This window comes from Lepidochelys kempii, chromosome 6, assembly GCF_965140265.1.
Source record: "Lepidochelys kempii isolate rLepKem1 chromosome 6, rLepKem1.hap2, whole genome shotgun sequence".
In the NCBI taxonomy this organism is placed as follows: Eukaryota; Metazoa; Chordata; order Testudines; family Cheloniidae; genus Lepidochelys; species Lepidochelys kempii.
This window is the reverse complement of record NC_133261.1, coordinates 53482481-53506194: the sequence shown is the minus strand read 5'-3', so window position 1 is coordinate 53506194 and position 23714 is coordinate 53482481. Positions and strand designations below refer to the sequence as shown.

The 23714-nt window shown below is 40.5% G+C and overlaps 1 protein-coding gene across 8 annotated transcripts in view; it reads right to left on the bottom strand.

Annotated features, from left to right (window-relative positions):
• Nucleotides 1-2232: 2232 nt before the first annotated feature.
• The window catches only part of LDLRAD3 (low density lipoprotein receptor class A domain containing 3), a 181922-nt gene continuing 160440 nt past the window's right edge, over nt 2233-23714 (bottom strand). For 6 of the 8 annotated variants that reach the window (XM_073347987.1, XM_073347991.1, XM_073347988.1 and 3 more), the window contains 2 exons: nt 12869-13214; nt 2233-9875 (listed from right to left, as the gene is read on the bottom strand). In XM_073347987.1, the coding sequence (XP_073204088.1) occupies nt 9614-9875; nt 12869-13214 (608 nt within the window). In that variant the 3' untranslated portion in view covers nt 2233-9613. The remainder of the gene's footprint in view (nt 9876-12868; nt 13215-23714) is intronic. The other 2 variants (XM_073347986.1, XM_073347990.1) reach the window with 1 other exon arrangement.

The window sequence follows — 23714 nt, the reverse complement described above, 5'->3', positions numbered from 1 at the left end:
TCACACGAGCCATTGTCTACAGTCTAAGATACAACCGCATTTGCTCCAACCCCTCAGACAGAGAAAAACACCTACAAGATCTTTATCAAGCATTCTTAAACCTACAATACCCACCTGGGGAAGTGAGGAAACAGACTGACAGAGCGAGACGGGTACCCAGAAGTCACCTACTATAGGACAGGCCCAACAGGGAAAATAACAGAACAACACTGGCTATCACGTATCGCCCCCAGCTAAAACCTTTCCAGCACATCATAAACAATCTACAACCTATCCTGGAAAACAACCCCCCACTCTCATAGACCTTGGGAGGAAAGCCAGTCCTCACTTACAGACAGTCCCCCAACCTGAAGCAAATACTCCCCAGCAACTACACACCACATCACAGAAACACTAACCCAGAAACCAATCCCTGTAACACACCCCGTTGCCTACTCTGTCCCCATATCTACTCTAGCGACACCATCATAGGACCCAACCACATCAGCCACACCATCAGGGGCTCATTCACCTGCACATCTACTAATGTGATATATGCCATCAAGTGCCAGCAATGCCCCTCTGCCATGTACATTGGCCAAACTGGACAGTCTCTACGTAAAAGGATAAATGGACACAAATCAGACATCAGGAATGGTAACATACAAAAGCGAGTAGGAGAACACTTCAATCTCCCTGGACATTCAATAACAGATTTAAAAGTAGCAATCCGTCAACAACAAAAAATTTCAAAAACAGACTTCAAAGAGAAACTGCAGAACTACAATTCATTTGCAAACTTTACACCATTAATTTGGGCTTGAATAGGAACTGGGAGTGTCTGGCTCACTACAAAAGCAATTGTCCCTCTCCTGGTATTGACACCACCTCATCAATTATTGGGTGTGGAACCCATCCACCCTGACTGAATTGGCCTGGTCAGCACTGGTTCTCCACTTGTAAGGTAACTCCCTTCTCTTTGTGTGCCAGTATATCTATGCCAGTATCTGTAATTTTCACTCCATGCATCTGAAGAAGTGGGATTCTTACCCATGAAATCTTATGCCCAAATAAATCTGTTAGTCTTTAAGGTGCCACCAGACTCCTTGTTGTTTGTGTGGATACAGACTAACACGGCTACCCCTCTGATAGCAGTCTTTTGCTGTGTGTTTCTATAGACACCTAACGCAATGAGGCACTGATCTTGACTGTGGCCTCTGGGGTGTTACTACAATACAAACAATAATAAATAATAATGACAAAACTATGACTTGCTTCAGATGCCCTGTTGTAAAATGAAGCATATATCAAAAAGCCGATGTAGAAAGACAAAAATAAGCAACACGTTCATATATATATATATACATATATATATATATATATAAATAAAAACTATATTACTTTTTTAAATGTTCTTTTACAAAAAAGTTTAGAAAGGTCAACATTTAACAACAAACGTGTTTAACAGAGTTAACAATGTTTAACAAGAGTAACATAAGAGAACATGAAATGAGAATGAATAAGTAGGCTACATCTGACAGAATACAATCAAGAATTACAGACTCCACACTATGGGGGACGAACTGGTCAGAGTTTTTACACAGTTGACAAGTGAAACTCCAACTTTATTTAAGAATGTAGAATACATTTTAAAATTTCCAGTTTATAGTAACAAACTAGGTGTGGTTTCAATCTGCAACTTTTTTTGGTAGGTTCTCATGTAAAATCTTGATTACAGAGGAAAAGCAAGTTCAAAAACAGGGAGAACAGGATGGAAACTAAGGCCAAAACCCTGCTATCAGATGTATGATCCTCACACCTCTGCGAAGCTTCACTGTAAGTCACCTACAGATTTCTGAATATAATGCTAGGCCCAGATCATGCAATCATTTACAATGGTAAAATATGCAGCAAGATTCCGTTTCACAAAGAAACTAAAAAAGGACAGTTCTCCTAATTTACTCAAGGGCAGTACATGCAATACAGCTTCTGTCTGGCATTAGTTAAAAATTAAGTGTTTGCCATATGATCACCCCTTTAAAATTACAGCATTAGTTCCTCCTTTATTTATATTTAAATATTCATTAATAATTGCATTCAGAATAAAAAATGTCCCTCTGCTCTTTCCATCAGTAATAGTTTTTCCTTATCTGCTGAAGCCATTTGTCTTTTCTAAGATGTCTAAAACTAAAGAGCCCAAGATTATCATGCTGCAGTATTAATTCAAATGGAAGTGCTCTCCTTCTTTCACCCACCCAACTTGTAAATCCATCACAAGGGCCCCATTTGCTGTATCTAAGTACAATGTTGTAAATAAAACTGATCCGACTGAAAAGGAGACAAAGAACTAAGCCAGCTATTTAGAATCCCGATGCAATCAGTGCTGTTGTGTGTTTCAGCATCGATAAGAATGGAGAAAGTTATTCATAGGCACCGTTTTAAAAACACTACTCTAGTTTTCCATGAGCACCACACCAGAGGTTAATTTGTTTTATATCTTACTTCAGATTATTATAAACATATTCAATCATGGGCTAAATTTCAAGATGCTATATCTGCAGCACCCAGTGACTTCAATGGGGCTTGTTGATGTTCAGAACTTCTGAAATACATGCCCTCCAAGCCCAAACCCTGCTTCCATTGGGCCCATTCTGATCCTCTACTCCTCAAGTGGTTCCACTGAAATAAATGACATTATTCTAATACTCTAATTGCTCTGAATAGACCCATTGAGACTAGTTCCACATATCAATGGATCTACTTCATGCAAGTAAAATGATCAGATTTGGGCCCCATAGCAAAACCCCGATAGTCTTCAGTCATGCAAGATCAGGCCTAAGGGCATAGCTACACTGGAAACTTCAAAGCACTGTCACGGGAGCGCTCCCATGGCAGTGCGAGTGTGGGCACACGCAAGCGCTGGAAGAGAGGTCTCCCAGTGCTCCTGGTAATCCACCTCCATGATGGGATTAGCTCCGAGCCTGTTTACATTAGCGCTCTGACTTGCTGCACTCAGGGGGGTGATTTTTCACACCCCTAAGCCAGCAAGTTCGAGAGCTATAAAATGTAAGTGTAGCCAAGCCCTTAAAGAGGAATTCCTTTGTTCTGGTGCAACATGTAACCAAAAGCTCCTTGAGTATGGATACCAAGGTTTAGAGTCAAGAATAGCTGCAAAGTAGATCATCATAGTAAAGTCCAGTTTTACTGGGCATGGAGAGAAAAATTTCTTTCCCATGGTACTGCATACAATTGTTTTCAACTTCAACTTTGCATGCTGAACTGATCAAGGAGCTTCAGATTTCAATTTCATCAATGCAAAAGTTGCTACCACCCCTTCTAAAAAGATCACAGAATTATGCACTGTAGTAACAATTCTGGAAGGTGTCACGTTACAGATAATTCCTGTGAAATACTATAGCATTTTCTAAACAAGGGGTGGTTAGCAAACTCATTCTTAGCACTATGAAAATGTGTAATGGCAAAACTTCTTACTTCACTTTTTAGTGTTGTTTCCTAGAATGAAGTGCTGGTGTTTCAGGACTCCTCAAAGTTCATTAGTTCCCATAAGGGAGTAAGTTCCCATACTGTAGAGAGTAACGCTACATTTCCACAAATAAAGAACCACAAAGATGGAGAAGAGATGTATTCCTAGCCCTGTATCCTTCAAGAATTTGATAAATAACCAAAAGTGCAACAATGCACAAACTGCTACACACAGCTTAGTCTAATGTGTCTTGTTACCAAAAAATTCCACCATTGAACTGGAAAGGCACAATCTCCTTTTACAATCCAATTTCAATGCCCAATCCCCACTTTTAAAACACTTCTTTCCTATACAGAGATAAATACACCCTTAGCTGGAAGGGAAGCAAACACACACCCCTAGAACGCATTTTTTTTCAAAAAGTCCAAATGGATCAACTTCAATTCAAATGTACAAGAATATACATACCCTGAAAGAATATCTTACTTACATATGACAGTGACTGATAAGTGGGATGAAGGAGCAGATGACATGATGTTCACTTGGTACATGTGCCCTGGCAATGGGAGACAGTGCTTCCAAGGCATGGCTGTTTGTACATTCTTCTGATGTCTGGGAACCTATTTGCGCATGGTGAAATTCAGCCCATGAAGAAGGCCTGCACAAGGGATATGTAGCATGTAAGTCCCACTTAAGCCCTATGGCTGAATTTCACCCAGTGCTTTAGGGGACTTTTTGAAAATATTACAATTATGTGGTGGAAAGCATATGAACATTTGAGTAATGATTTTTAGAAATTTGGAGTAACATTTCAAATGCCAGTGATATGAATGGGGTTAGGAAACACACAGATTAATTCAGATGCTCTATTATGCAGCACTTTAGTAAAAGGCTGTTCAAAGGAAAGGCAGCAGAGTCTCATGGTTACAGAACCGGTCTGGGACACAGGAACTGAATTTAATCTCCAATTTTGCCAACTCAGTTTTGTGCCTCCATTTACTTATTTGTAAAATAAGGACTGGATATTAGCTACCTGCCAAAGATAATATTTAGCTCTCCAGTGGGCTATAAGGACAGCATGCTTAACTGCCCACTCAGCCTTGTGCAGGAGGGCATAACTACATTGCATGAGCTTCTACTAAAGGTGAATCTGGCCCTATGTTTGTGTGCTGTACAAGTAGTTAATATTTAAGCAGCATTCCTCAGCTTTACAGTTCAGGATGGTGTGACCCTTAGAGCCCCTCAATGTCTCAATGCCCTTAGAGCCTCTCAAAGCGTTCACTGTTCTGTAATAGCAACTCCTATCAGGCCTCACAAATTCACTACACTTAACACAATGCTGTCATCCTATTTATCTGTAAGGAAGGTCATGGGAGAAATCAAAGGAAAGCTTATATCTTACTGGTCATTCTGTGATGTATGTATGGGTGATATTTAAAAAGTTGTATGTATTGAAAATATGTTTAAACTCTGTAACCAGGCAGGATTGATAAATCTTTCCTAGACAAAGAAATGTTGTTTTACTATGTCTGTCTAGGTCTTCTATACAAATTAAGCAGGATAAGCCAAATAGAATGGGCGTTACACCTTTGCATCTCAGGTAAACAAACAGGAGGGTGAGAGAGCAGCATGACATCAGCATCTTGAGAACAAACCAGGGTCTGAACCCCAAAGGTGTCATCCTGACTCTAGAAATGAAGACATTGGACTCTGGGGAATATAAGGAGAAGCAAAAGGACACTGTGTAATCCATTCCACTAAGGAACAGCCTTTGTGGAGGACAGGTGATTAATGAAAAATCTGGATCCCGATTTGACTGAAAAATCAGCAAGCACTGTAGAAAGTCTTTGAGGGTGAGAAACCATTGTAGACAAAGGAGTCTAGACTGCTAACGTTATATTTAGTTTCTTGGAAGCGTGTTATACTTTTGTTTTACTTGTAACCAATCCTGTTTCCACTATCTTTACTCAGTATCAATTAAATCTCTGGTCTTTGTTAATAAACTTATCCTTTGTCATATTATAAATTCACCTCAAGCTGTACATTAAATAAAATGCATCTCCTCAGCTAAATCAAAGAGGCTGGTTTGTACACTGTCTCTTTGAAGACACTGAACATGGTAATTTCTGAGAGTGCCCAGTGATGGGGGCTGGATACAAGAGGGGAACACTCTTCAATGGGGTTTGGGGTGCACCTAATGTTAACCCGTGAGGTGAAGTCAAGGCTGGCAGAGCTTCTGGGGAGATTGTTTGGGGTGGTTAACAGACTGGAGTGACACCCAGTTTAGCACCAGCAAGTCTCTCTTGCACATAGACAGTGGGTAACATAGTAACCAACAGTCCTGAGTACCCCAAGAAAGATGGGCTGCGCAGGGACCATATGGAAATGCTGCTGATAATTAACTTAAGGGGCAAGCAGAGATATCAGTGATGCTTTCTACTGCACCATCCCACGTTTAAATCCACCTATATTTGTAGAATTCACCAAAATTTCTGGCTCCAAGATACTACAGTGATAAGAAGAGAACTGATGCCTATGATACACATAGGTAAATGGAACGCTGACAAATGCTCATTTATATGGGACCATAAACTATATGAGTTTGCCCAAGATCAGTTTGGAGCTGTGCTCTGAAAACCTTACATTGTTTCACCTCTATTATTCCTATTTTATGCCTATGTGCACTGGCATAAATCTGGAGTAAGGCAATGGTGTATCAGGCTCTATATGAAGAATCGGATAAGACTATATTTCAGGGCTAATTTCTGTCTGGATATGAGAAAAGGCACTGTCATCTCTACTGTATATAAAAATAAACCATAGGAATATAGTGGCATTTAAAGTAGCAGCAATAGGGACAGCTTAGCTTTCTTCCTTTCACACTGACTCCCTGTACCTACAACACAGCTTTTCACAATGGCATTTAAACACTCTTTCACTTATGGTCCAAACATTTCAGATGGAAATATTCCAAGAATGAGAACATAAAATGGAAGAAAGAAATACTGGGCTGAATTAATGCCTTGTGTAATTCCACTGTGCTTTTAATTTATGCAGAAACTTGAATTTCAGGCAGGAAAACTATGAATAATAGCAAACGTTGTAGAAAATAAATGGTTTTCCACTTGACACCAATATTTTTTAGTATGAAATTTAAGTCTTGTTTCCAAAGATACCAGATATGTATGCCAGTGAAATACGTTACATATATATGCACACATACCCATTTTATGTTATGTAAAAAGCCATATGTGTATGCATGGATATATATTTTACAGGCAGTGCTGGCAGTATGCCTATTATGGTTGCCTGATACTTTTCATTATAAGACCCTGTCTTCAGTTGCTTTTGCTTTTCCAAACTTTAGCCATTTGGGCTGAAATTTTCCATGCCAGGTATCTGCCAGTGGCTGAATTTTGTTTTTAATGTTTCAGCCAAAATGGTCCAGCAGTTTCAGAGAACAAAATTAGGGAAAATATATTGTTTTGCCACGTTAAAACAATTCTTACAACCACTTGGTTGAGAAGTTTTAGTGCCCTCATGTGTTGGAGCAGGGATTTGAAACTTGTCAGAAAGTGGCTTTCATGTAAGGGATGTGCCTTTTGCTTTTCCTGTGGAAAAAATCATCCAAATGTGAAAACCTCAGTTTACTCAGAGACTTGTCAAAGCTTCAAAGTTAAAATTTCCAAAAATTTTGTTCACATTGAGCATGCTCCAGTCAAGGGATTGCGGGGTGTGGGAGAAGCAGGACCTGGCTGCTGCAGGTAGGGAGCAGAGAGGGGAAGAGGGGGCTGGGCATTGGAACTGAGAGTCTCTTCTACACGATCAGTGAACCCCTCCTGGACCTCAGGCAATGTGGAGGAGGGAGCCACCTGACTCAAACGCAGAGAGGACAAGAACCAAACTGGATCAGGGAGGGAGGGAGACGGGCTGGGCAAGGAGACAGGGAGCTGAGGCGAAGGGGGGGGGAACAGATCTGATGAGGACCTGAAGTGTGGGGGGAGAAATGGGACTGGCAGGGCAAACAGACAGACAAGAAACCAGGGAGAGGGGAAAATCTGGGACAAAGAGCCATGTATTAGGTGAGGAAAGGCTAAGATGGAGGAGGATCTTTGACAGGGTGAAGAGAAACTAGATGAGCAGCCAGGAACCTGGGGGGGAGGGGACTGGGGGGGGAGGAGGGAGAAGAGGAGGAGGGATGCTGACGGACAGCAGGACTTACAGCAAGGATAAGGAGACTAGGACTGTTTGGCCACGAGAAGCCTGAGGAGTGGAGACTGGCATTGGCTAGGTGACGAGAATGCAACTGGGATTAGGAGCTGGGGTGGAGAAAAGACAGAACAGGGTCAGGTTGGAGACTATGGGACAAAACACACTGCATGCGAGGAATTGGCAGAGGGTTTGTGGCTACTAGAGGACACTCCCCTTAAGAGCTTGGAATGAAACTCATGGTTCCTGAGCCTCACCATCCCTCTGCGGTCAACAAATATCTTTGAAACCCAGTTGCAAAGTGTATCACATCCCCTGCTAGGATGACAACTTACTACAGCTATCAGTTACTCCATTAGCTCAAGTGGCAGAAGTCTGTGCAGATCTAAAGGTTCCAGCTCTGCTGATGACCTATGCTAGATGTTAATATGATGCTCCATATTGGAATTTGTTTCTTCAGTTTGCTTTTTAAAAAAACCTATGAAATTCCACACAAAAAATTACATAAAAACATTAAGCTTGCTAATCAAGTACTCAAAAGTTAGCGCATGCCAGAATTAAGGTTATGTGCACAACTTTAGTTTGGAGTCTTTGGGCATCTCCATTACGGTACAGTCTTAACCTACATGATCACACACTATGTTTTCCCCAGGACCCCTGCCTCAATCAGTGCACAGGATGCACTTGCTCTGGGGATAAATCAGGGTTGTGTAGTAAAAGCAACTTGTCTGTAGGAGTCCTGCCTCATTTACTGCAGAAGCTGGAAGGTGTGTAGTGGATGAAGCAGGTGACCGCAGAAGAGAAAGGATGGTCTTATGGTTACAGCAGCTGAAAGTTGCCCTGGAAAACTGAAATTCTATCTCCCTTTGCAACCGAGTTCCTATGTGACACTGGGCAAGTCACTTAAACCAAACTTTTCAGAGGTGGCCACTTACTGTGTGTTCCTCAGTATCTGGGTGCCAGACTTGAGACCCTGGGGTCTGACCTGCAGAAGTGCTGAGCACTCACAGCTGCAACTGAAGACAATGGGAGGTATGTTTGAACATATAAAGTGCTATAGAATGTTAAGTGCTCTAAAAATCAGGTCCAAGGTGTCTCAAATTGGGCATCCAAAATTAGTGAACACTTTTAACCTTAATCTTTCCGTGCCTCATTTCCCATCTGTAAAATGGGGATACCACCACTTCATCTCAGAGTTCTTGTGAAAATAACTTCATTAATATTTGTGAAGCTTCTTAGATGCTATGATAAATGCCACAGAAAAACCATGAGGAAATTAATAATTCTGTCTGCACAGCAGGGTTTGAGTAGTGTGCAATAAATAAGGCCTAGAACCACAAATTGAACAATGAGGCTAAAACAAAATATGGAATAGCTGCTCACTAATGGAGCACAATCCATCCTGTGCACGCCAAGAGGCAGGGATTCTGTAGAAAAAATTAGTGTGTGATCATGTAATTAAAGATTGTACCTTAATGCACACACACAAAAGGGGGTCAAATTAAGGTTTCCCAGGCAACCTGAATTCCATCATTTCCTATATTCTGAGTGCTTGACTTGGTAACCTGAATGTTTTAACAGTTTTTTGTGTGGAATACCTATACAAATTACACAAGCACATATATACATATACAGTAAAGTACACCCTGAAATACATTAAATCACAAAGTCTTAAGTATTCAACAGATCTGAACCAGAATCCCAGACTTAACCCCTCTTCTACCAACTCTGGGCAGTTCAGATGTGAACCTGGATCTACAACTCATGGCTCTGGTCTTTGCCTATGATAAGCCCAAACACCAAAACAGAGCACCTGTGAAACTTGGGGAAGTTTGAACTTGGAGTCAAATCAAATCCCATTCTGAACTTCACAGCTCAGGCCCATCTCTGACGGTAACAAGCCACAGCAGACTAACCCATATACCCTTTTCAATACCCCGGTCACATTTCTCTTTCAGCAACAGGATTGATCAGAGAGTCATTTTGCTCAGGTGTTCTCTCACGAAGACTCCTGCGATGGTCCATACTGTTACTGACACCTCTTGTCCGACTGCTGCCTGTGCTCAAGGGGCTTCCTGCCATTGGGGTGTCTGTGCTCACCAAGCTTCCTGTCCGAGATTGGTAAGGAGGGAGATCTGTCAGACTGGGGGATTCAGAATCTGAGCAGTAAGGGGGTGGAGGAAGATCAAACCAAGGGGGTCTGCTGCAAATACAAGAGAGTAACACGGTTACTGAAGACAATGGCACAAGGGGAAGTATAACGAGCTCCAGACTTTTGTTCTAACAGGTTATGAGTTTCCATCCCAACATAAGAAAGAAAGAAAGAGATAAAACAACAACAGTTCTACAGCAATATCTGAGGATCTCAAAGTGTTTTGCAAACGTGGAAATTCATCCCTGTGCAGAGGGGCCAGCCCAAGGCCTATGCACCACCAATAGCAGGGATGTTAAACTCGTGTCCTGGTCAAGTTCCAATAGCGTAGTTACATTCTGCCTCCCTAAATTTTCTCTGTTTCATTTTTCACAGGGTAATCACTTCCTGCCCTAAATGGTTATATACTGTGCACTCTTAACCAGCTGCCATGGTTCACGCCAAAGATGGCTTCAATTCAGCAATGGGGTGAAGAGCTTTCTGTATAACAATTACAGTTTAAAAGAGCGTTTAGGGATACTTCAGGACAAAGGGAGATATATACAACAAAATCATTTATAAATTTACAAACAGAGGTTGAAAAATCTGGGGATGTGTATCTTGGTCTCTACAAATAAAGTGAATGGTGTTTCTATGGAAAAATAGGCAAAAAGTACTATTCAGAAAGGGCTACAGGCTTGTTGGAAAGAAACAGCATATTTGAATCCACATGCTTTTGCGGGGTTCACAGATATATATTGTGATGTTGCACGCCATATGCTTTATAAAAATATGCTTATGACTGTGAATATGATGTAACTGGAATAGGCTTCATGCAAAAGGTCTCTTGTAAGGTGTCATTACAAAGCTTATGAGCTACTGAGTGTGGTCATCCCATATGTTTGCATGTATTATTTCTCTGTCTGAAGTTAGGAGAATAAGATATAAACTAGTGTAACTGATGTAAACATGTTAAGTGGAAGCCATTAAGGGTGCTTCAGAATCAATGAGCTGTAAATGGCTCTGTTTACTTGCAAACCTTCCTGTGTATGTGTGTGCCAGCCCAGGAAGAATGGAGGGAGGATGAAATCCATCTTAAATCTGGTACTTTTCCACCTACAAGGAGGGGTGGGGACCCAGAGACACAGAAGATTCCCGCCTTGTGCCAAGGCCATAAAAAGGGGTGGAGCAGGACAGAGAGGGGGGCCAGTCATGAGAAAGCCCCTGTTTACCACCTAAGATGTCTGCTGGAATTAACAAGGACTGTACCGGGGAAAGGATTGGGCCCAGACTAGGAAGGAGTCTAGTCCGTGAAAGCTTATTGGAATATCTCTGAGAGTGAGATATTACCTGTAATCAGTTTTCTTAATGTATCAGGCTTTGACTTGCGTGTTTTTGCTTTATTTTGCTTGGTGACTTACTTTATTCTGTCTGTTATTACTTGAAACCCCTTAAATCCTACTTTTTATACTTAATAAGATCACGTTTGTTTATTAATTAACCCAGAATAAGTGATTAATATCTGGGGGAGCAAACAGCTTTGCATATCTCTCTATTAGTATTATAGAGGGCTGACAGTTTGTGAGTTTACCATGTATAGGCTTTATACAGAGTAAAACAGATTCATTTGGGGTTTGGATCCCATTGGGGCTGGGTGGCTGGGTGCTGGAGTCAGGTAACCTGCAGAGCTTAAAGCCTGCAGCTTTGTGGGCATGGCCCAGACCCTGGGTCTGTGTTGCAACAGACTAGTGTGTCTGCCTCAACAAGACAGGGTTCTGGAAGCGTCAAGCTGGCAGGGAAAACGGACTCAGAGGTAATTTCAGCACGTCAGATGACAGTCCCAAGGGGATCTCTGTGACTGAACTCGTCACATATACGTATTTTATTTTTGAATTTCTAAAGAAGTGCAGAAGTCTTACTTGTCTAAAACCTTTGGAAGCAGACTAGTGCCATGTATCTGGGTTAGCACACTTAATGCCTCTAGCACCGAAGACCTTGTGAGATACAATTTTTTTGATTTCATTTTGGCTAAGACGACAATTGACCTTTGGACAAATCCTGCAGCCCTTAATCAAGGGAGACTCCTTGACTTCACTTGGAGTGCTACAGGAGCTGGCACTGCGTATTTAAACTCTGAGCATCTGATATCGACTATGGAGCAAACTCAGGGTTTTCATACTTCGCTCCCAGATTGGCATGAAGAACATTGCTGAAGTGATAGTTTTCTTCCATATTCCAGTCATCCCTGTAGAACCCCAAAGAGCCAGGGGGTACTGATTACTTGTGTCAAGAGCAGGAGTGACCACAAAAGAGAAGTGTACTCAGGTGATGCCCCTTGAACCCTTAAATCTCTTTCATGCCACTGGGTGCAGAGAGACTTCTGGACTATTAATTCTACAGGTTAAGGTGAAGCTGGGAGGGGGAACCTTTTTCCTGTGCACACAGAAGAGACTGGTTGAATTTGTTCCCATGTAAGTGAACAATCAATAGTTACAGGTAGGATTGGCAGAATTTGATTTTAAGAGAATTCTGATGAATAATATCAATGTTTATGTTTAAGTATTTTTTAAAAATTTCTATTTAAATTTTCACATTTGGGGGAAATTGATGTGGGGGGAACAAACAATGGAGGGGTCAGACAATTATTTAATAACAGCAGACAATGAGATTCAAAGAGTTGAAGCTTTATAACCATTAAAAAACAAATGGTCAACATCACATGTTAAAATATACGAAGTAAATATACCTAAATCAAACTCTAATAAGCTCTCCAGCAGTATATTTTTACTTTGCCTATCTGTAAATTTCGATAATTTTTGTCAGTTTGTGTGTGTACGGTGAAAACGATATTTACCAATATAATCTAATCCTTCCAAACCTAATTATAGGGCATTATAATATAGTATAATTATAGTATTAGAACATAGGGAATATTTGTACCCTGTCAAATCAAACAATGTGCATAAATGCTATAATGAAAAACACACAGAAAGCATGGTGACCCACAGAGTCTAGGAATTGCAATTGCTAGTATAACTTTGGGGAGACTTAATTCCCATACATACCTTTGGTCTAACACAGCCTCTGTATAGGATGGTGGAGAATCCAGATCCAGTGGCCTATGGCAGGTCTGGTTGGACATGTACTGAATTCCATTGTTGACATTGTAGGTGACGCTGCAATGATGTGGATGATCAAGGACCACCAGCCGGGACAGGAGGACAGGGTGCTGCAGTCGATGCACAGGCAGGCTCATGAGGTTGTTGCGTTTTCGTTGGTGGTGCAAAACCAAGGCGAGGAAGGCCGCCACCAGCACAAAGATAACCGAGCTGCCGATTATAGCATAGGTGATGCTGGGATAATAGAGCAGCTGGTTCTCTGAGGTCACATACTCTTGGCCACTGCCAGTTTCTGCAAGACACAGAAAAAGAGGGGGAAAGCTTGAGATTTTCCGCCGCAAAGAATTTGGTGCTTGTCATCAGCTGCGTTTTCTGCTAATGTACCATGTGATATGCTGCCTGTCTGGCTTCCAAATGCATTATCTTCCTTCCTTAGAACTGCGGAAAACTAGCTTATTAAAAACATGCATGCACAAAACAGATATTGGCTGACAGACCCCCTCGGATGCACAGATGTACTCATGCACTAGAAGGAGATAGCAAACCTACTGGAAAGAGGAAATACACTATACACTGGAGACTGTCTTGGAATCATTCACCTTGTTACAGTGCACATGCTTTTGTTATCAGCTCCACACCTGCACCTAACCAATACAGCAGATTTTTCAGGGTTAAGGTAAAGATTTTGCACAGACATGTAGGTACAGTACTTTGAAAGTATATTGAACAAACAGTGTGAACTGAATCAGACAGATTAGAGATGGAAAAGGCCTATTGTTGTTTAAAAAACAACAACCACCACCTTCCATAGCACTGTAAGTTTACGTGATGCTTTACAAATAGTAACCATTTTCTCTGTCCCTGGTCAAGTTGGCAAGAGCAAACGGGACAAATGGCCACTTCTGCCAAAGAAGTCAGGAAGGACGTGACAGGGCTTAAAAACGGGACTCTCCCAGCCAAAACGGGATGTATGGTCACCCTAAAAGTGATTGATATTTGTATTACAGTGGTGCCTAGAGGCACCAGTCTTGCTTGGGGCTCCATTGTTCTGGGCACTATAAAAACGCATCCTAAGAGACCATCCCTGTTCTGAAGAGCTTACAATCCAAACACACACAGGTGGGAAGGAAACAGAGGCTCAAAGAGGTGAAGTGACTTGTCCAAGGTCAGCAGCAGAGTCAGGAATGGAGACAAGTGTCCTAACCACAGGAACATGCTGCCTTTCAGTAATATTTTTTGAAGAGTTAAGACTCATCTTTTAGAGGACACCTCTTTTTATACAGCAATAATTAAATGCCACTGAAGTACAAGACAAAAGCATCCCTCTACCTCAAGCAAAAATAAGAGGCTAGGGTAAAGGGGAGAAATACAGAAAAGCCATCCATCCAACCCCCGCATTCCTGGCTATAGAGCTTCAGGATAGCAAACGCTGACAGACAATTCTTGTTCCATTTATCTGCCTACACTAGCAAAACTGCTGGCCATCTAGTGTTCCAAACTTTGCCAATTATGGTTTCACTAGCAGTGAAACAAACCAAACCAAAGACATATATACAATTTCACAAAGATTTGAAGTGCTTTATGAAATCTCAAGAGAGCTCTCCCTGGATCTCAGCCTCAGGATATTTGGCCTATTTCTCTTGGTGTTTCAAATTTCATATTGGTAATTCACTTTGATGATAAAACAAACATTTTACAGCAACATTTAAAATAATTTCCCATTTCTCAGGGAATGGAATTTAAAATGTCCCATTCTTTACTTTCAAATATCTCAGTGTTAAATAATGGATTCTTCCCCCCCTTCCCCGGCCCAAAAAGAGAATGCCTGAGAGTAGGGAACATAATTACCCGCCATTATCGGAATTTGAAGAACTATTCCTCTTAAAGCAAATAAATCTGGTTCATTGACAAGATCATTATTACCACAAACCAGAAAATTCCTCTGTGGGCAATAACAATCCAAGTACTGCCATGGTATCATTCCAAGTTTCCACGATATCCATTTTCAGATTTCAATGAACATCTTTACTAATGCTGCCAATGTTGTGGCCAGTCTACACTTTATGCCTCTCCACACAAATGTGCTAGGCTGAAAGCTTTAGAAACCTCTAAATTACCAACCAATGTTGGTTCTCAGTTACTTCAGTAAAACTAACTTGAGATGGTACGTGTGAAGAATTTCGAAGCAAGATCAAGCAAGAAAGCAAAGCAGAAAGAAGGAGCAAAGGAATTAACCTGCATTAGTACATGTGTTTACAACTCATCACATACTGATGCTTTTCATATAATCCGCTCCAAAATTCACCCCCTGAATGGCTGAGTTCATGTCACATTACATAAGGATGGGCCAGAGTGGGGAGAACAGTGATAATAAGTTAACATGCCTCAACTCGAACTTGGTCTTCCTCTGTCATCCAGCATTGTCATTCTTCAATGAAAAAGTCCTTCTACATTTCTTTAGTTTCGAGGTGAATAAAGATAATTACAACAATCTGTTTTTTTTGCTTATTTCTAGATCATGGATAATCCAGATGATTTTTATGTCCCAAATATTTATATTTTATTTGCAACAGATTTAAGGAAATTATAATCCCAGATTGAAGGCCAAATATTATTATCCTGTGGTGTCTACGTGTGAGGAAGCCACACGCATTATGAGGTTCCAGTGTTTTTGTTACCATTTACCATTCAAATTTCATTCTGCTCAATTGGCCATTTGTGAAAGTTGGGTGAGAAGAGGACATCAGTGCAGAACTGAGAATAATTAGTTACCAGGGGACTGCTTTGAAGTAGGGTAGTCCAATACCTTTAATAAAAGGAGAAAAATGGGTGCAGTGCATTATGTGTCAACTTCTCTGCGAACAGGCATCCTAAATGGATACATAAACTTTAAACTAACATGAACAATCAGTTACACACATACAAAATGGGAAATAACTGCCTAGGAAGGAGTACTGCGGAAAGAGATGGGGGGGGAGGTCATAGTGGATCACAAGCTAAATATGAGTGAACAGTGTAACTGTTGCAAAAAAGCAAGCATAATTCTTGGATATATTTGCAGGAATGTTGTAAGCAAGACACAATAAGTAATTCTTCTGCGCTATTCACTGCTGATTAGGCCTCAACTGGAGTACTGTGTCCAGTTCTGGACACCATATTTCAGGAAAGATGTGGACAAACTGGTGAAAGTCCAGAGAAGAGTAACAAAAATAAAGATCTAGAAAACACTACCTCTGAGGAAGGATTGAAAAAACTGGGTTTGTTTAGTATGAAGAGAAGAGAAGACAAGGGAGAATGGAAGTGGGGATATGATAGTTTTTCATAGTGCTGTCAAGCGATTAAAAAAATTGCGATTAATTGCGTGATTCAAAAAATTAATTGCGATTAATCGTGCTGTTAAACAACAGAATACCATTTATTTTAAATATTTTTGGATGTTTACTATGTTTTCAAATATATTAATTTAAATTACAACACAGAATACAAAGTGTACAGTGAAGGAGTACTTGTGGCACCTTAGAGACTAACCAATTTATTGGAGCATAAGCTTTCGTGAGCTACAGCTCACTTCATCGGATGCATACTGTGGAAACTGCAGAAGACATTATATACATAGTGCTCACTTTATATTTATTTTTATTACAAATATTTGCACTGTAAAAAACAAAAAAAATGTATTTTTCAATTCACCTCATACAAGTACTGTAGTGCAATCTCTTTATCATGAAAGTTGAACTTACAAATGTAGAATTATGTACAAAATAAACTGCATTCAACAATAAAACAATGTAAAACTTTAGAGCCTACAAGTCCACCCAGTCCTACTTCTTGGTCAGCCAATCACTCAGACAAACAAGGTTGGTTACAATTTGAAAGAGACGATGCGGTGTGCTTCTTGTTTACAATTCTGAAAGTGAGAACAGGCGTTCGCATGACACTCTTGTAGCTGGCATAGTAAGATATTTACGTGTCAGATGTGCTGAAGATTCATTTGTCCCTTCATGCTTCAACCAACATTCCAGAGGACATGCTTCCATGCTAATGACGGGTTCTGCTTGCTAATGATCCAAAGCAGTGTGGACTGACGCATGTTCATTTTATCATCTGAGTCAGATGCCACCAGCAGAAGGCTTATTTTCTTTTTTGGTGGTTTGGGTTCTGTAGTTTTCACACCCAAGTGTTGCTCTTTTAAGACTTCTGAAAGATGCTCCACACCTCATCCCTCTCAGATTTTGGACGGCACTTCAGATTCTTAAACCTTGGGTCGAGTTCTGTAGCTATTTTTAGAAATCTCACATCGGTACCTTCTTTGCATTTTGTCAAATCTGCTGTGAAAGTGTTCTTAAAATGAACATGTGCTGGGTCATCATCTGAGACTGCTATAACATGAAATATATGCAGAATGTGGGTAAAACAGAGCAGGAGACATATAATTCTCCCGGCAAGGAGTACAGTAACAAATTAATTGATGCATTATTTTTTTAACGAGCAACATCAGCATGGAAGCATGTCCTCTGGGATGGTGGCCGAAGCATGGAAGGGGCATACGAACGTTTAGCATATCTGGCATGCAAATACCTTGTAACACCAGCTATAAAAGTGCCGTGTGAACGCCTGTTCTCACTTTCAGGTGACATTGTAAATAAGAAGCAGGCAGCAGTATCTCCCGTAAATGTCAACAAACTTCTCTGTCTTACAAATTGGCAGAATAAGACGACAGACTGAGTGGACTTGTAGGCTCTAAAGTTTTACACTGTTTTGTTTTTGAATGCAGTTACGTAACCAAGAAAAATCTGCATTTGTAAGTTACACCTTCACGATAAAGAGATTGCACTTCAGTACTTGTATGAGGTGAATTGAAAAATACTATTTCTTTTGTTTATCATTTTACAGTGCAAATATTTGTAATAAAAATAATAATATAAAGTGAGCACTGTGCTCTTTGTATTCTGTGTTGTAACTGAAATCAATATTGAAAATGTAGAAAAAAATTTCAATTGATATTGTATTTTTATAAGTGCGATTAATCATGATTAAATTTCCTGTGTTCCCATCCAGTTCACTGTACTTCCATGAAAGCTGCTACAACCACAGTAATCTAAGAGCTATACATACCAGATCTGTTTCAGAGTAACAGCCGTGTTAGTCTGTCTTCATCAAAAAAGAAAAGGAGGACTTGTGGCACCTTAGAGACTAACCAATTTATTTGAGCATGAGCTTTCGTGAGCTACAGCTCACTTCATCGGATGCATACCGTGGGTCTGGTTTATTTAGTCAGGAACTCTGTCTTGAGCACTGGCCAATGCCTTATGCTTCAGAAAAAGGCATCCATCCCTCCTCTGCCTTCCCTCCAAAAAATCTTACAGAAAACTTCAGAATCTTGCTCCCTTCGCAGGAACAGGTATGCACTGCTTACTGCCTACTCCACTTGGGGGCATCAGGGTTCAGTTTGAAAAGCAACAGCTACTGTCAAGAGGCCCTATTCTCATGTCCTGTGGTGGACAACAGTGGGTCCCAGGATTGTAAAGAGTCAATAGTTTAACTTTTTTCTGTTAGCTTGAGAAGACCTAACACGATTGAAATTTACTCGTGTTCTTTCTCCATTTCCAAACAGAATAATCTTAAATCTAATCTTCCTGATGTATGGCTGTAGCGGGCCAAGTTGATAAATCCAGAATGCAAAAGACGAGGGAATCCTATCACGTGATCCCGCCATGTTAGTACTGTTTGGTTTGCACTCTTTGAAAAGGCAAAGCTTCCTGTTCAAACAAAGATTAGACACAATAAGCATCACTTAAAGGTCAATTTTCAGAACAATTTGCCAGAGAGAAAGACTATACCTCTTAAAATTAAAAAAAAAAAAAAAAAAAAAAAAGACCTTTCCAAAGCTGTGTTATGGAAGATATTATAGCATGTTTTCTTCCTACTAAGATGCATCATATAATATGTGCAAGAAATTTCTGATGGGGATTTACTACTTCTTTTGTCAAAAAACATTTGCAGAAGAAAAAAATGCTATCGTATATATATGCATGCATATTTCAAAAGTATTTCTGGAGAGGCTTATGATAGATCTCTCCATCTAGAATACTTTACTCAGGAGACCATTTACCCAGGAGACCATCCTCTCAGAAAGCATGCACCTAACTCACCTAACTCCCTTGTTTGTTTGTTTTTTAATTTAATGAACGTGTTGTCTTACCAAAGCCTTTAATTTGAGGGAAAAGCTTTCAAGTGAGAGACTGTAGGTGCAATGCTGCTTCCCATACATGTCCATTTCTGTTATCACACAACTGCTGTATCCAAAACAGTGGGATGGCCGGCAGCGTCTGCTTTGTGAATTTTTAGGAACATACACACAGAGCACAATCTGATAGGCAGAGGGGCAGAAATAAGGACTCTGACAACGTCTTGGCTGGACGCACGATAGTGGTTTAGAAAAATATATAACTCTTTAGTTCTGCTCTAATAACTTTTGGTAAATGTTTACACACTGCAGAAGTCGCTGAACTAAGTTTCTTGGTAATGCAGTCATCTTTTCCAGTGAAAAAAACAGACGTACTACCCAAGAGAGTTTACAAAGCAATGTCTGCTCTGCTGTTTCTTGTATCTGACAGAAAAAGACAGGGCAGACTTATTTAACTCGAATTCATATTTTTTTTGTTAACAAGATCTATGTATTCTGTTGGCACAATGAATAAACAAAAAGAAAAGGAGTACTTGTGGCACCTTAGAGACTAACCAATTTATTTGAGCATAAGCTTTCGTGAGCTACAGCTCACTTCAGCCAATGCATTCAGTATTTTCCATCCGATGAAGTGAGCTGTAGCTCACGAAAGCTTATGCTCAAATAAATTGGTTAGTCTCTAAGGTGCCACAAGTACTCCTTTTCTTTTTGCGGATACAGACTAACACAACTGCTACTTTGAAACCTGTCAACGTATAAACAGTTCATCAATGCAGCTAATGCCTACTAAACCTTATTACCTGGGAATTGCTAAATGTGCAAACTAGAAGCTTCCGAGTGTAAGAAACTTCATAAATAATTTAGAAGAGGCTGATCAGGAAAACATTACGAGTTGTGCTCAGAGAACTATTTTATTGACTGGGAATAAATTCGCTCTCTCAAAGTTTTAAAAAAGATCTAAGAGTAACAGCATTAAGCCTGTCAGACGCTGGGACGAAGGGCTATTATTCTATCTTTCACAAGCCTCTGCTCGAGCTTGGCTTTTTCACACTTCATCAGGGAGAAAGCTTTTGAAACATGAAATCTGAGCCGACATCTGTAGCCTTAATGAACACAAGTCACGGTCCATCTCCAACAAAGACACCACTGTAGCAACACATTTAAATTCCAAACCATTCAAAAGTGGGGCTGAAGCCTCAGAAAGTTAGAGGAGACGAAATTCAAACACAGACACGCAGACTGTTCGCTCATTATTTATTGTTTGTATGGCAGTAGCGCCTACACACTTCATTTAAGGATTAAGGGCCCAACCTCCCAAATTTCTCATCTTTATATCATTTCATGTTCCATTAAAACAAATCACATGTGGATTGGACCGTCAAATGGCTCGTTGTTCTGGGGTGGCCTATTTAAAAACAAAAACCTGAATATAGAAATTGAAAGTACTAACAGGTCTGGTCAGTGTGGTACCATAATGTCACTACATTGTTTTTCTTTAAGAAGGTCTAATTCAGATCAGAAGGTGCCCTAGGATTTTAACTGAAGGTCTGTGCAGTATACTTTCCCCTATATTTCCAGCAAAGCGGATGTCAGAACAGGGATTTGTGCCCTCATGCGCTTAAAAAGAGGAGGGGATCAGGAGAGAGAGACAAGAAGCTCTTTACCCAGTCCAGTATTCTGTGCTAGCATTTTACCTACAAAAGATTTAAAACCCTCTTGCCCTGACTGTGCAATACACGAACAGAGCTTGTGACAGTTTCTGCAGCTGCTGGGTAGTACTGAATGAGCAGATGTTGACTCATCAGATTGAAGTTCAAGAGTCTCACCTCTCACATGCCCTCCTTTTTGTCTTAGACAAGGTTGGATAATTGTTCAACGCACTGCTTGCATCCCAATTTAAATGTTAAAAGAAAAAAGGGCAGAGCGGCAAACTCAGCAAACAAGTAGAGAATTAAAAAATACTTAGCTGCAACCATGGCAACCAAAGTTCTAAAATTAACTTGAGGGTGATGTAAAAGCTTACAAAGCCAGAATCTGCTATCAAGCATGGAAACAAGGGCCCAGGTTTTGCAACTGGATGAAGGCCAAAGAGGAAATTAAAGTGTTACTGAAAAACAGGGAGGACTGTCCTACCGTGAACATGAGCAGCACTTCCTGGACATCTGATATTCCAGTGGCTGGTGATCTGATTAATACTGGCAGAATGGAAATGCTGCACAAAACAAAGAGGAAGAACGTTCTCCTAATAATGCTCTCCTCTGGTAACCTGGAGGAGTTTAGTTGCTTCTGTTCCCGTCTCTTTCTTTTCTCTTCAAAAATTGCTGTGCATGTTGAAATCAAGGAAGCTGCCATGGACATGGATTCTTGTACATTCCTTCTACTAAAAAGTCTTGTCTGCACTAGAGAAATTTACAAAATGACTCCTACCACCAAAGCTCTCGGGGAGTTTCCAACATTTTTACCAACAAGTTACTTACATCAGCTTTACAACAGGTGGTCTCAAAATGCTCTGCTGCTTTCTAACCTGACAGTGACACAGACTTGGTAAATGGGGCACAGTCTCTGGCTAAGAGAGAAAAAGCGGTACTCTTTTTGTAGGACCTGAAAATGCTCTTGGTCATAGCAAGTTGCATCCTAGGGTCTAACATCACACCTAAGTTGTGCATCTATGTTATAAATATACGTTCTACAACACTGCTGGCAGCTGACCCCAACCTACAGACATTACCTATGTGTTGTCTGGATCAAGCCACAGCCAGCGTTCTCCAATTGCAGTGGAGATGACAAAAACAGCACTGTAACACAGAGTTGTTTATCTGGAGGGCTGATCTGTACCCCATTTTGAAGAATGAGTCTTAAAGAGTATTCTGTACTCATGAAAACTAAGATGCAAAGGAGATAAGGAATTAACCAAAAGGGTCTGCACCAACCCCAGGATATAGTTGGATCTCAACTGTATAAGAAATGCCCCTATATGAGTCAGAAGGGAGCAAAATGGTGCCATAGAAGAGAGATTTCCATGAGGGAGGAGAGATCAGATAATTCTAAGAGACAAGGGGAAAAAACATGGGGATTTGAGGGGAGGAATGTGTTAATGGAAAGAAAAAAAGTTCTGCATTCAGCCCACAAAACCCAGGTGATCCCTAGTTGAGTCTCCCACATAAGCGGCAGCTGTGTTCCTTTGAACAAATAAAGACAGAACATTCACATGGATTTTTTACTGAATTCCTTTGGGGAGCAGAGCAAACTGATGGGCAAGTACATCATCTTCTCTTTTGAAAAAGTTAATGAGAGTAATAGAACTTTGAGGTACATAAGCGCTTGGAGGTTGTATTTTGCTCCCTGCTATCTGCCAGGGCAAGACGCTGTGTAAGAGTTTTACTGTATGGAATATGGGAGACACTAATGATATTGTTGGTACCACTATTATAAAATTACAAGCAATCTGATCAGATATGCCATGTAAGATATCTGTGTAAATGTTTCAGAGTAGCAGCCGTGTTAGTCTGTAACCGCAAAAAGAACAGCAGTACTTGTGTCACCTTAGAGACTAACAAATTTATTAGAGCATAAGCTTTCCTGGGCTACAGCCCACTTCATCGGATGCATAGAATGGAACATATAGTTATATATATACACACACACACACACAGATAAGTTGGAAGTTACCATACAAACTGTGAGAGGCTAATTAGTTAAGATGAGCTATTATCAGCAGGAGAAAAAAACTTTTGTAGTGATAATCAAGATGGCCCATTTAGACAGTTGACAAGAAGGTGTGAGGATACTTAACTTAAGGAAATAGGTTCAATTATGTGTAATAACCCAGCCACTCCCAGTCTCTATTCAAACCCAAGTTAATGGTATCTAGTTTGCATATTAATTCAAGCTCAGTCTCTAAGGTGCCACAAGTACTCCTGTTCTTTTTGTGTAAATTTGATTATGTTACGTAAATTCTGTTATGATTTGCCAAGTATGATGATCTTGTTTATATATTTCCATCACCTTTGTAGTGTGATATTATAGATATGTATGGTATACCTGTATTTCCAAACTTGTGCTGTATTTCTGGGTGACACCCCCGGACAATTGGCATCAGCACTGCCTAGCCTGTTCAATGGCCCATCAAGGATCATCAGCTAAACACCTGACCCATTGAGAGAAGGTAGGAGCTACACAGTATGAGTCTGCAAGGCATGTAGGGGCATGCCTATGGACAGAGAACTCTAAGGCTTTTCTATGCCATGTGCTGTGAAGCTTGTGTTTGGGATACAGGAAGTACAAGCCACGTGGGATATAAAGGGCAGCTGCATCATCTCCATTTTGTCTTCATTCCTGCTTACCTCTGGAATAACTTTTCTACAAATGAAGCTCTGAACAAAGGACTGAATGACCCATCCAATCCAAGCTGTGGATGTGTTCCAGAGGGACTTTCAAGACAGCAAACTCACCACTACTGCTAAGAACTTGATATATGGACTTTGAAGTCTCTCTGTATATCAGAGTGCTTTATCATTTAACAGCTCTTTTCTTGTTCTGCCTTTATAATAAACCTTTAGTGTTAGACACTAAAGGATTGGCTGGTAGTGTGGTATTTTGGGTAAG